Below are 13,187 nucleotides of genomic sequence, written 5' to 3'. Positions count from 1 at the left end.
TCTGGTTGGTTTTGAGTGGACTGGGGACAAATGTGTTCATTCCTGGGAATGTGTGAGGGGTTTTGGGATAAATGTTTTTGTTCCTGGGTTTGTTTGTTAACACGTGGTCGTTCCTGGGAATATTTGAGTGGATTGGGAACAAATGTGTTCATGGATTGGGGATAAATGTATTCATTGCTGGGTATATTTTAATGGATTTGGGATAAATGTGTTCATTAACATCCCAGTTATTCCTGCCAAAAATATCTGCCACAGGGAAGTGGTGGCTGCCCAGAAATGTCCCCCTGGCCCTGAGGGACAGTCCCATCCCACCTGCAGGAGCTGGATGCAGCACTTGGCAGAGGAGGGAGGAGCGCAGGATGGGTGAACGGCAGCACCACCAGGCTTTTTTTGGGCCAAAAAAATGGCCACAAACTTCCACCTTCTTGTAGCCACTGCAAAAATTCCCAAGGGAGTCTGCTGGGAGAGGAAGAGTTCTGTTGGAAATCATGGGGACTCGGGAGGGGAAGGTGCAGAAGCCTTGGAGCACGTCCCAGGAGCAGATGGCTGCAGGATCCCTGGCAGGAGCAGCCCAGCCCTGTCCCAGTGGGGGTCAGCAGCTCCCAGTAAGTTTTAAAAAACTTCAGCTCCTTCCCAAAGCCAGTCCTGCTCCTGCTGGAGTGGGTGGCAGTGAAACCTGCTCTTCCCTGCACGTCTATTTTAAATTCAGTGATATTTTCCTCAAGATTTGGTTCCCAAAACCTGCCTGGTTTTCATTCTTCTCCTCATACCTGCAGTCCCACCCCCAGACTGAGCTGGGTTTTGTTGGTCTGAAATAACAAAACCCTCCCAGTTAATTTTGCTCCAAACTCCTTCCCTCACCTCCCACTTGCCCTGTGGTGTCACAGCGTTTTCAGGAGGAAAAGGCACCATGAGATGCAGATTTTTTTTTTTTTTCTCTCTTTGGAATAACAAGATACAGAAAGAGGAAAATACAAAATATGAAGCACTTTGCTGCCCAGCTGGAGAAGTGCCCCGAGCTCTCAGCACTGTCCTGCTTTTCCAGTCCATCACCAAGTTCTGCCTAGAGGAGGCATTTTTGGAAAAAAGGAAATGCAAGGCAGAAAATCCACTCCTGTCTCCCAACTCTTTCTCAAGAGATCTGTGAGAGCACGATCTAAAAACTGAGAGGAAAGTCAGGAATTTTGGATTGTTTCCATGGAGACTGCAATTATTCCAGGGATTTCTTGCTTGGTTTCCAGCTCCTGACCCCGGTGCCTTTCCTGCTCCCATGGTGTGACCTCTCCTTGGGATCTGCCCTGGATTCTCCTGCAGGGTGAGCAGGGATGGAGTGTCTGGAGCCAGGAGCAGGAGAAGGGAGGTGGTCTGGGAGGAGGTGGGGTCTGGAGAAGAGGAAGAGAAAGAGAAGGGAGAAGAGAAGAGAAGAGAAGAGAAGAGAAGAGAAGAGAAGAGAAGAGAAGAGAAGAGAAGAGAAGAGAAGAGAAGAGAAGAGAAGGAGCTGCAGGAATTTCTCCTGCTGAAAACTCCTGCCTGATCCATGTTCACATCCATGTCCCTCTCCCAAGAGCCAAGGAGCTGCTCCTTCATTGTTTCAGAGGCAGAATCCTGGTGGTGCTTGTGGTAACCTGAACAAATCGCTGTGCTGGTTCATTCGTGCCGTGCTCTTGCTGCTCTGTGTCTGCTGTGATTTATTCTTTATTTAATAAAGGGATTTTTCTCATTGCCTTTGCAGTAATTGGTCAGCAATAAGGATTATTGACAAATGTAGCAATTATTGACAAATAAAAAAATTATTGGCACAGCCAGCTTTTGTAAACAGGCCCCTGTGCTGTGCACATAATGAAATGGCCTCTGCTGGCATTTAACAAGGGTAATAAATATTAATTGCAGCCAGGGCTGCTCCCAGCCCGTGCTGCTGATGGGCAGCAGGGCTGGCCTCTGTCACGTTGGGAATGATTCCTGCTGCTCAGGGCTCTTTGGGATGCTCCAGCAGCGCCAAGCAGGTGCAGCTGGGCTGCCTCCACCTTTCCTGCTGCCATCATCTTCCTCCTGACAGCCTGGCCCTGCCTGTGACACGTTGTTAAACAGCTCCTGGTTTGTCCCAGTGTCCAGCTCCAGGGAGGCTGAGTGGATCAGAGCTGAAACCTCTTCCCACAGCAAGGGAAAACGTCCTTCCAAGTGAAGAAAAACCTCCTTCCACAGCGAGGGAAAACCTCCTTCCACAGTAAAGAAAAGCCTTCCACAGAGAAGAAAAACCTCCTTCCACAGTGAGGGAAAACCTCCTTCCAAGTGAGGGAAAACCTCCTTCTACAGTGAAGAAAAGCCTTCCACAGAGAAGAAAAATCTCCTTCCAAGTGAAGAAAAACCTCCTCTGCTTCAAAAGATGAAGAAAATCATCATCTCACAGACTCCCTGGTCTTGTTCATGAACCTCGTGGCTTCCTGGGCTGGATGTTCCCCTCTGGGATGTGGTTCCAGCTCCTCTCTCCATCAAGGAGAGATTTTTCCTGGCCACAGCTTGGCCCAGTGGCCTTGGTCCTCCAGCTCCAACTCGCCTTTCTCCTCCCTGATCTTATGGAAAATCAAAATCCTCATTTACTTCCCTGCAGTGGAGACTCTTGGAGGGTTTTGATTTTTTTTTTTTAATCTGCTCCTCTTTAATCTGTCACTTTGTTTTATCTGGCCAAGGTTAATTTTATATTCTTCCCTCGCTCTGCTCCTCTCCCCTTTGTCAGCAAGTCCTTTGTTGTTTTATTTTCTGAACTGGCGACTGCACCTCTCTCTTGCTGGGCTGCTGGAGGTCCTGGCTGAATGCTAATTCACCCCTTTGGATTTAAAAATTTAGAGGAGACACCTCATCCCTGCTGCGGAGACATTTCCCTGGGTGTGAATGAATTTATTTTCAATTTTCCTGAGGCAGATTACACCGTGCTTATGCTGACAGAATTATTTGACAGCATCCCCTGATATTTCAGCGTCTGGTAAAAAGACAGAGAGAGCCCAAAAAAAAAATAAATTCCTGAGGATGTTTTGCAGTTTGTTTTCTCTTTAATCTGCTCTCTTTGTGGCTGAGAGCAGGGAATGGATTGTGCAGCTCCGTGGCCTTGATAACGTCACGGGAACGTCCGAATTATTTGATCCCAGCCCATTAAGTGGTGAGGGGAGACAGAGGGAAAATAACAGAGGGAGGCAGAGCAGTGATCCAAATAATTGTCTAAATGCCAACCCCAAGCCAAGCTCATCCTGTGTGCCAGGAATTAGGGAGATGGATGTTCCCAATAATGGGTTTTACCAAGGGTGGCGGTGGGGAAAAAGGATGAGCAAAGCATCCGTACATAAAATATCCCGAAGTTTGGGAAGGTAGCACTTCAAAGGCAGCCTTGCCTTCCCAAATTAATGGGCCTTGGCAGCTGCAGCCTGGGATAGATTGAGCCCCTGGAGAGCTGGAGGGTTTTTCATGCATGCTCTTCCCCTCAGCTTCGTTTTGAGCCTGGTTTTAATTATTTCCGTGGCAATGGCAGCCTGGTTGGGTGCCTCTTTTTGGGAACCAGCAGAACTCAGGGATTTATTTGTGGTGGGAAGATCTTCCCCTCCTCCAGGGCTGCAGATTCCTCTGGTTTGTCCCAAACCCCAGCATTTGGGAATGTTCTTGGGCTGTTCCACCTCTCCCAGTGCTCAGCCAGGTGTAAACGACTTCCCAAGGACACAGACAGAGCAAATTAACTCCCAGCTCCTTCTCCAAGCACTCCATTTGTTGCTGTGTCCCACAAATACTCCCTGTGGGACGGGCATGGTGTGGATGGAAGGAGTTTGATGAATGCAGAGTGGGGGGGAAATGAGCTCAGCAGATGGAAAGGGCAGATTTTATTGTGAGCAAAGCCCCGAGGAGTCTGCAGCGCCCTGGGGATGGATGTGTCACCTGCAGGTGACAGGGCTGAGCCAGGGACAGCAGCAGGGGAGGCTGGAGCAGTGCCCAGAGGGACTGAGCTGGTTCCTTGCTCCAGGTTCTGTGCTGGGATGTGGCCACAGCAAAAAAATGTTGAGGTGAAACTTGGCTGGTTTTATTTTGCACCATCTCGAGTCACCCACTGGATTATTGGGGGGTTTCCTGAGGGGAGAATTCACCTGGAAAACGCCAGATCCCACCTGAGAGGCATTTTCTTCCTGCTGTTCATTGGAAGTCCCTGGAAGGGACTGGAAAATGGCAAATCCACCCAAAATCCCAAAGAACGGGTGCTTTTCTTATCCCAATAACAAAAGATTCTGATTTTGTGGCGACCAAAAGGTTCTGATTTAATGATGCCCAAAAGGTTCTGATTCAGTGGTGACCAAAAGGTTCTGATTCAGTGATGACCAAAAGATTCGGATTTAGTGGTGACCAAAAGGTTCTGATTTAATGATGCCCAAAAGGTTCTGATTCAGTGGTGACCAAAAGGTTCTGATTCAGTGATGACCAAAATATTTGTATTCAGTAGTGACCAAAATATTTGGATTCAGTGATGACTAAAAAAATCTGATTTACTGATGACCAAAAGGTTCTGATTCAGTGATGACCAAAAGATTCGGATTTAGTGGTGACCAAAAGGTTCTGATTTAATGATGCCCAAAAGGTTCTGATTCAGTGGTGACCAAAAGGTTCTGATTCAGTGATGACCAAAATATTTGGATTTATTGGTGACCAAAAGATTCTGATTTAGTGGTCACCAAAGGCTTCCCTGCTGCTCCTGTGAGGGGGGGGAATTAAAGAAAAAATGGAAGGGAATTAATGGAAGATCCAGGGTGGTGTTTTCCCCTCCTGGTTCTTGATGCACCTGAAATGCTGATATTTATATGATGACAGAAGTTCTGTCAGTGGGCTCTGGCAGCCTGGAAATGACATTTCCCCCTGAGCAGAGCCCTCCTGAGGCAGCCTCAGAGCAGGAACTGGGAGCATCCCAGCCAGGGGGACGCGGGCAGCGACAGCTGCGGGGACTGACGCCACTTTCCCTTTGCAGTCTCCTGCTTTTTCAACTTCACCAGCCCGTCGGGCATCGTGCTGTCCCCCAACTACCCCGAGGAGTACGGGAGCAGCCTGCACTGCGTGTGGCTCATCATCGCCAACCCCGAGAGCCGGATCCACCTGGCCTTCAACGACTTCGACGTGGAGCCCCAGTTCGACTTCCTGGCCGTCAAGGACGGTGGCACGGCCGAGTCGCCCGTGCTGGGCACCTTCTCAGGGAGCCACATCCCCTCCTCGCTGACCAGCAGTGGCCACGTGGCCCGGCTGGAGTTCCAGACTGACCACTCCATGGAGAAGAGAGGATTCAACATCACCTTCACCAGTGAGTGGGTGTTGTATTTGCAGGTGGCAGGGAGGAATGGTGTGTCTGATTCCATCTTAGCAGAAGGCTAATTTGTTACTTTACAACACTATATTAAATTAATATAGTGATTTAATGAATTAATATAGTTATTTAATTAAGTTAATATATTATTTATTATTACATTATATACTAAATTAATAATATTATATTAAAGAATACTGAGCTAAACGATACTAAAGAATACAGAAAAGATATTTACTCAATGCTAAAAATGTAATATTGAAAACTCGTGAAAAGATAATGATAAGAACTCGTGACTCTTGCCAGAGTTTCGACACAGCTTGGCCCTGATTGGCCAATGAGTGAAAACAATTCACATGAAACCAATGAAACAATCACCTGTGGGTAAACAATCACCAAACACATTCCACCTGCAAGCACAACCCAGGAGAAGCAAATGAGATAAGAATTGTTTTCCTTTTTCTCTGAGGCTTCTCAGCTTCCCAGGAGAGAAATCCTGGATGAAGGGATTTTTCCAGAGAATGTGAATGCTACAAGTGTGGTGCCTTTTTAGGGCTACCTAAAAAACAGAGGCTGGACAAATTTAAAGGAATAAAAAGCAGTTGTATTTATTGAAGGGCTTTCAGGGACATTTAGGACTGACCAAGCTCCCCCAGGGGCTACACCCAAAATGGACAACAGGTCATGGATTTTCACATTTTTATAATTTTGGGGTTTTATAATTTGCATATTCAGGGTTAATCTTCCAATTACATCTTCAGGTAATGAAGTCATTGACCCCAAGTTTGCTCCCCCCAAGTCACTTTTGTTTCCATCTCTCAGGGCCTGAGGCAGTGAGGGGTCCTTGATTGCCAGGCCTGGAGAGGAATTGTTGTGTCTGCCCAAAATGGGAAAGCAGCAGCTCACACTGTGTGTGGAGTTTGGAGTTATTGGAGTTCTTAGAGCTAAAGAACTGCAGGATTACAAATATATAAAAAACATAAAAGCTCAAATCCCAATGCATCAAGTGCCTCACCCTTCCTTCAACTCTAAATTCGTGTTGGAAACTGCAGAGATGGAGCTTGCTAAAGCTGTTGGAATTCCGAAGTAAACCCGAAAATTGGGGATTAATTTGGATTTGCAGTTGGGTGATGGAGGATTGGTGGCACAGATTCTTTCTGGCTGCGAAGTTGAAGGCTCCCTCTCAGAGCCTCCTTTCTGCTCAGGGAGCTGAGGTGATACCCTGGCGGCAGCTCAGGAGGAAATGTTTGGTCTGGGATTGTCCCTGTGTCCCTCAGTCAGTGCCACCCTTGATTCCTGACAGCCAGAGATGCAAAATTTTGGAGAAAAGGGCAAATGTAGCCCTGCCTTGTGTTAGAAAGCCTTGAAATTTCCAGAGAGAGATTTGGCTCTGTGTTAAGTCCACTCCTCAAATCCCCACGGTAATTTTAGCTTCATATTGTCCTGTAATTTTCCAAAGAGCCTTTTTAAACCTCTTCAGCAGAGCTGAGCTTTGTTAGGCTGGCCTTTGGATAAATTGATGGCCTTTCCAGCTCTGATTGCAGAGCTTTTATTTAAAGAGAAATTTAAAAAAATAAATAAAATCAGAGGTCTTAAGGAAGCATTTGCCAAACTCCAGCAGGCTGAGGGCTCCTCAGAGGAGGGGTTTGGGTGAGGGGCTGACACCTCAGGAACGCTGCTGGTGCCTCTCCCTTTCCCCTGCTGGGAGCTCCCTTGCGTGGGGACATTTTTCCAGGACATTTTTCATCTTTTTTCAGTGCTGGGGTTGACTCAGGAATGAGTTAATTTGTTCTGACTGCTTCGAGTTCTGCGCTGAGCCTTTCCCAGACAGCTCCAGGCCCTTCCCTTCAGTCTGGGGGAGGGAAGAGGGGGCCAGGGGCAGGTACCAGAGCACAGGACTCACTTCCAGCCTCTTTTCCCCTCCAGCCCTGTGGAGAACAGGAGAGCTGAGGGCAGAGATGCTCTGGGAGCCATCCAGAGCTCAGCTGGCTTTGCTCAGGTGCACTGAAGACACTGAAACCTCAGGTGTGGGATTAACCCGGAGCCTTTAATCCCTGCTAGGCTGCTCCTCTCCAAGCAGGAGGAGATGTAGGACATAATTATGCACTTAATGAGGAATTAAGGCCTAATTGCCAAATGTTTGGCTGGTGGAGCTTAAACTGCTGGAGAGGGTCTTAAAACTGAGCCAGGTGTCCCTGCAATCCCACAAGGACTTGGTGGCACCTGAGAGATTTGTGTGTGTGCTTTGTTTCCTCTCAGCAGGGCTGTGAATGGAGCTGAAAGGGACTCGGTTTAATTGGGATTTTGGGAAAGAATTGTTCCCTGTGAGGGGCTGGGATAGAAGTCCCAGAGAAGCTGGATGCCTGGAAGTGTCCAAGGCCAGCTTGGGCAGGGCTTGGAGCAGCCTGGGATAGTGGAAGGTGTCCCTGCCCATGGCCCTGATGAGCTTTAATGTCCCTTCCAGCTCTGTGATGTGGCAGTCACAGAACGTGCTGAGGTTGATTTTTAACCTTGGTGCCTTAAATCTTTCCGTTTTTCCCATCAGCAGTTCCCTTATGTCCCCTCTGGGCAGAAATTTTTGGGGTTTTTTTAAAATCTCTCCCTATTTGGAGTATTTTTACATATAGAAGGTGGCTGAGAAGGTGACTCGGTTTTCCAGGACCTTTCCTGCTGCTGTTCCTGCTGTATCCCATCCTCTGATGGACACCAGCACCTTTAACCTCCCCCTTCCTCTCCTGTTGTGCCTGAGGCAGAAACTGGGAAGGGGAAAAATTCAATTTTCCTCGTTTTGGGGACAGGGTGGGAGTACAAAAAGATGCTGATTCTCCTCTTTTCCTCTTCTCTTTCCCACCTCTACTCCTTCTCCTGATCTCCTCCTGGCACTGGGAAGGGGAAAAATTCAATTTTCCTCAATTTGAGGGTGCAACATCCTCATTTTGGGGACAGGGTGAGCGGTACAAAAAGATGCTGATTCTCCTCTTTTCCTCTTCTCTTTCCCTCCTCTCCTCCTGGCACTGGGAAGGGGGGAAATTCAGTTTTCCTCAATTCGAGGGTGTAACATCCTCGTTTTGGGGACAGGGTGGAGGGTACAAAAAGATGCTGATTCTCCTCTTTTCCTCTTGTTTCCCTCCTCTCCTCCTCCTCAAAGGGAAAAATTCAATTTTCCTCAATTACACCCTCAGCATCCTTGTTTTGGGGACAGGTTGTGGGGAAAAAAAAAAGACGCTGATTCTCCTCTTTTCCTCTTCTTTCCCTCCTCTCCTCCTCGTCAAAGGGAAAAATTCAATTTTCCTCAATTTGAGGATGCAACATCCTCATTTTGGGGACAGGTTGTGGGGGGAAAACCAAATATGCTGATTCTCCTCTTTTTCTCTTCTTTCCCTCCTCTTCTTCCTCCTCCTCTCCTCGTCCCGCTCCTGGCAGCGTTCCGGCACAACGAGTGTCCGGACCCCGGCGTGCCGGTGAACGGGAAGCGCTTTGGGGACAGCCTGCAGCTGGGCAGCTCCGTGTCCTTCCTGTGTGACGAGGGCTTCATCCGCACCCACGGCGCCGAGAGCGTCACCTGCGTGCTGCAGGAGGGCAACGTGGTGTGGGACAACGCTGTGCTGCGCTGCGAAGGTCAGCCCCACACCTGGGCACCAGGGTTTGGGGTTGGTTTGGGCTGGGAGGGGCAGAAAAGATCCCATCTCACCTCTTCCCGTGGGGAGGGATGCTTCTGTGTCCAAACCTTGGTCTTGGGCACTGCCAGGGATCCCGGGGTGGCCACAGCTTCTCTGGGAATTCCATCCCAGCTCCTCCCCAGACTCACGGCTGAGAATCCCTTCCCAATATCCCTAAACCTCCCCTTTCCCTGTTCAGGGCCATTCCCTGTGTCGTGTCCCTCCATCCCCTGTCCCCAGTCCCTCTCCAGCTCTCCTGGAGCCCCTTCAGGCACGGGAAGGAGCTCTGAGGTCTCCTTGGAGCTTCTCTTCTCCTGGTGAGTGTTCCCAGCCTGGTGGGAGAGAGATTCTCTTCTTCTTTTCCTCTTCCTCTTCTTTTCCTCTTCCTCCTCTTCTCTTCCTCCTCTTCTCTTCCTCCTCTTCTCTTCCTCCTCTTCTCTTCCTCCTCTTCTCTTCCTCCTCTTCTCCTCCTCTTCTCTTCCTCCTCTTCTTCTTCTCTTCCTCCTCCTCTTCTTCTCCTCCTCTTCTTCTTCTCCTCCTGTTCTTCTCTTCCTCCTCCTCTTCTCCTCCTCTCCTTCTCCCCCTCTCCTCCTCTTCTCCTCCTCCTCCTCTTCTCCTCCTTCTCTCCTTCTCCTCTCCTTCTCTTCCTCTTCTCCAGGTGAGCATTCCTTCAGGGAGATAGATTTTTTGGGGGTGAATTTTGCAGCCTTTTGGGATCCAGAATCTGGGTTCTGCCTGTCAGGTTTCACTCTCACATTCCACAGTGTCCAGCCAACACCTTCCAGGGTTTTCCATGCCTCTGGAAGGTGCACAGAGGATTTTGCTGGGGAGGAAATTTCAGTTCAAATTTTCCTGAGCTCTGTTTATTTTCCAATATTTTTTTTTTTTTTTTGTGTGTGGAATGAACGCTGGGGAGTATTTTTATTGTATTTGTTTGATGATCAGTTCATGTTACAACAGGTGTTTTTCTAATAACAATAACAATAATAATAAAAGGTTCTGGTTTCGTGGTGCCTCAAAGCTTCCCTGCTGCTCCTGTCAGGGAGGGAATCAAACAACAGGGAATGGAAGATCCAGGGTGATGTTTTCCCATCCTGGTTTTTGATCCATGTAAAATATCTGATATTTATGTAATGACAGAAGTTCTGTCAATGAGCTCTGACAGCTGAGAGGCAGAAATTCTGCATTTCCATCTCCTGGCTGCAACAGCCAACCCTGCCGTGGAGGGAGCTGGGCTGAATTAAAGGCTTTAATTCAGATTTCAAAGCTTTTTTAGGACTTTCAAGCTTCTCCTCTGCAAAAGAGAAGTGAAGAAGGAGCTCATTAGGACTGAAAATCTTCCTGTGCCCTGTGTTCTCAGGGAAGTGATGCTCTGCTCTGGTATTTGCAGCAATTTGAATAACAAGTGCTGAGCTCTTGAGAAACAGCCCTGGAATATTGAGAAATAATTGGAGTAATTGGCCCTGCATTGCCTGAGCAGCAAGAATTGCACAATCCTGGCCATTGTCTTTGGGACTGAAGGAAAGACTCAATTGTCTTCAACATCTTTTATAGGATAAAAAGCTGGACTTCTTGTATTCTTACATAATTTTGCTCCTGTCAAAATGTAGGTTTAATTCAGGGCTCCTGTTACTTTCAAAGCACAAGCCTTGAAATTTACATATTTTTAAGTATGAAAGGGAAACATTCATTAAATAATACACTTCTAATCAAGTTTTATATTTGATAACCTTCTGCCTTCTCCTCCTGATCACTCTGGTGATTTCTTTGACTCACCCTTCAGTCTGGACATTTTAATTACCCTTTTTAAGCAAGGAGAAAAGCCCAGAGATCTAAAGTCCTGTTCAACACTTGAAAAAAAAATTAATGGGAATGAAGGAGACAGAGAAAAGGGTGGAAATCCTGACAGAAGACCATGCAGCTTTGGGGCAGAAAGGAAAAAATAATTGCTTTGGAGCCAGCTGGGATCAAATGACTTTCATCTGCCACCCTTCAGAGCAGCAGGGGAGCTTTGGGGCTGGGGCTGGCACATTTTGGGCTGGCACAGGGGCACGGTGACATTGGGGCTGGCCCTGGGTCACTCCTTGGAGGACAAAACCTGGCAGTTCCTGGGGGCTGTGGGGTTTTTGTGCCTCTGGGCTCTCAGACCCGGTGTCCTTTTCCCAGAAAATGCAAGAAAGTGCGTGCAGCTCCTGCTGGTGGCACTGGGGAGCACGGGCTGGAATTCATGCCCTGCTCTGGTGATGTCCCTCGAGGCAGCAAAGCCATGACTCAATTAGCAGGGCTGGGAGGGATTTTCTGGCACCTGAAATGCCAAGCGACCTTGCGGTTTCCTCTGCTTTTATATCCAATCATTATTTTACACCCCGTCCCCTCCGAGCAGGGCCCAAGGTCAGCTCTGCTGGCTCCCAGTGGGGCAGTGTCTGCACTTGGAGCCGAAAAGGCAATTTCTGAGCAGTTAATGTTGGTTTTCCATCTGGCTCTGGTGATTTTTAACTCGTGGGGGGACAGAAATGCAGGGAAGGGGTTTCAGAGGTGGGGACATCTTAGGTGCTGCAGCTCGGTGACATTTTTCACCCCAGTTTTAATCGTGGCGGGACAGAAATGCAGGGAAGGGGTTTCAGAGGTGGGGACATCTCACGGTGCTGCAGCTCGGGGACATTTTTCACCCCAGTTTTAAAGACGTGGCACTCAGGGACGTGGTTTAGTGGTGGCATTGACAGTGTTAGGCTGGATGAGCCTGAAAGTCTTTTCCAGCTTGGGTAATTGTGTGATTTGTGTCCTTTTTGTGTCCCCAGCACCCTGTGGGGGCCACCTGACGTCACCCAGTGGAACCATCCTGTCCCCAGGCTGGCCTGGCTTCTACAAGGACTCGCTCAGCTGTGCCTGGGTCATCGAGGCCCAGCCTGGCTACCCCATCAAGATCACCTTTGACAGGTGCCCACCACCTCCGGCAGCCCCCAAATTCCCTGGCTTTGGGTGCTTTTGGTGATTGCAAGGTGCAGCCAGGAGAGGGGAGTGAGCTCTGAGGTTCTCCCCTCTCCCCTTTTTGATTTATGAGCTCCTGGCAGGGAATTAAAACTCACCCAGCACTGGGGGGAATGGTTGTGTCTGAACCACTCCTGCTGGTTTTCAGGGGTGTTTTAGACACTTTTTTGGGGGGCTGAGCTGCCACATGGGTGGGGGGAGCAGCAGGGAATGCTGAGTTTTTTGACTTTCCTGGATTTCCTGGCCCTGGGGCTGGCTGTGTGGGAGGGCTTGTTCAGGGATGTAGATGGATATCGATGCAAATATCCTGAAAACTCAGCTGTTCTTTGGATTCCTGGCAGTGCCAGGAATGCCCCAGAGAGCAGAGAGGAGCTGCCACTGCCACCACTGCTGTGACATTTGGGGCTCCATGGCTCTTCCAGCCCTGTCTCATTTGCTGGCTCAGCACCTGGGCAACATTTTAGGTGGGGGCCAGCAGGAGAAGAGGTGAAGGATCAGAAAAAAAACCCAAACACGTGTGAGGTGCCTTAATGAGACTCAGGCAGCGGAAAAGCTCAGCTCAGACAGCCCCCGTGGTGTTTCCAGGAGGGAATGAGGAGAAAGGAGCAGTGCTGGGGTTTCATTTTCCTCCTGTCCCTTCCAGGTTCAAGACAGAGGTGAATTATGACACCCTGGAGGTGAGGGACGGCCGCTCCTACTCCTCTCCCCTGATTGGGGTCTATGATGGCACCCAGGTGCCCCAGTTCCTGATCAGCACCAGCAACCACCTCTACCTCCTGTTCACCACGGACAAGAGCCACTCCGACATCGGCTTCCAGATCCGATACGAAAGTAAGGGCCCCTTGTTCATGGGATTCCCTGCAATTCCCTGCAATTCCCTGCAATTCCCCGTCTCCAGCAGCCCCACAGCCTCCTCAAGTCCCCCTGGGTCTCTTTTCCCCCGTGCCAGGCAGCTCACACTGCTCAAGGACAGGCCATGGGAAGCTGCTGCCAGTGGAGGAGCAGTTTCTGCTTTTCCTGGCATCCCAGACTGGTTTGGCTGGGAAGGAAACTCAAAACCCAAAGGCAGGGACAGCTCCCACTCTGCCAGGTTGCTCCAAGCTGACCTTGGGCACTTGCAGGGGTGAGGCAGCCACAGCTTCTCTGGGAATGCCATCCCAGCCCCTCCCCACCCTCACAGGGAAGAATTCCTTCCCAATATCCCATCCAAATTTCCC

The 13,187-nt window shown here is 49.1% G+C and overlaps 1 protein-coding gene across 1 annotated transcript in view; it reads left to right on the top strand.

Moving 5' to 3' along the window:
- The window catches only part of CSMD2 (CUB and Sushi multiple domains 2), a 244,171-nt gene that overhangs the window by 146,782 nt on the left and 84,202 nt on the right, over nucleotides 1-13,187 (top strand). Inside the window, exons 14-17 of the mRNA XM_041417597.1 lie at nucleotides 4,994-5,320; nucleotides 8,747-8,941; nucleotides 11,781-11,919; nucleotides 12,614-12,801. Coding sequence (XP_041273531.1) covers nucleotides 4,994-5,320; nucleotides 8,747-8,941; nucleotides 11,781-11,919; nucleotides 12,614-12,801 — 849 coding nt within the window. The remainder of the gene's footprint in view (nucleotides 1-4,993; nucleotides 5,321-8,746; nucleotides 8,942-11,780; nucleotides 11,920-12,613; nucleotides 12,802-13,187) is intronic.

The sequence above is a fragment of the Onychostruthus taczanowskii genome, unplaced genomic scaffold (assembly GCF_017590055.1).
Source record: "Onychostruthus taczanowskii isolate IOZ18803 unplaced genomic scaffold, ASM1759005v1 scaffold56, whole genome shotgun sequence".
NCBI lineage: Eukaryota > Metazoa > Chordata > Aves > Passeriformes > Passeridae > Onychostruthus > Onychostruthus taczanowskii.
Note: the sequence above shows the minus strand (reverse complement) of the source record. Positions and strands in the feature narration are given on the sequence as shown.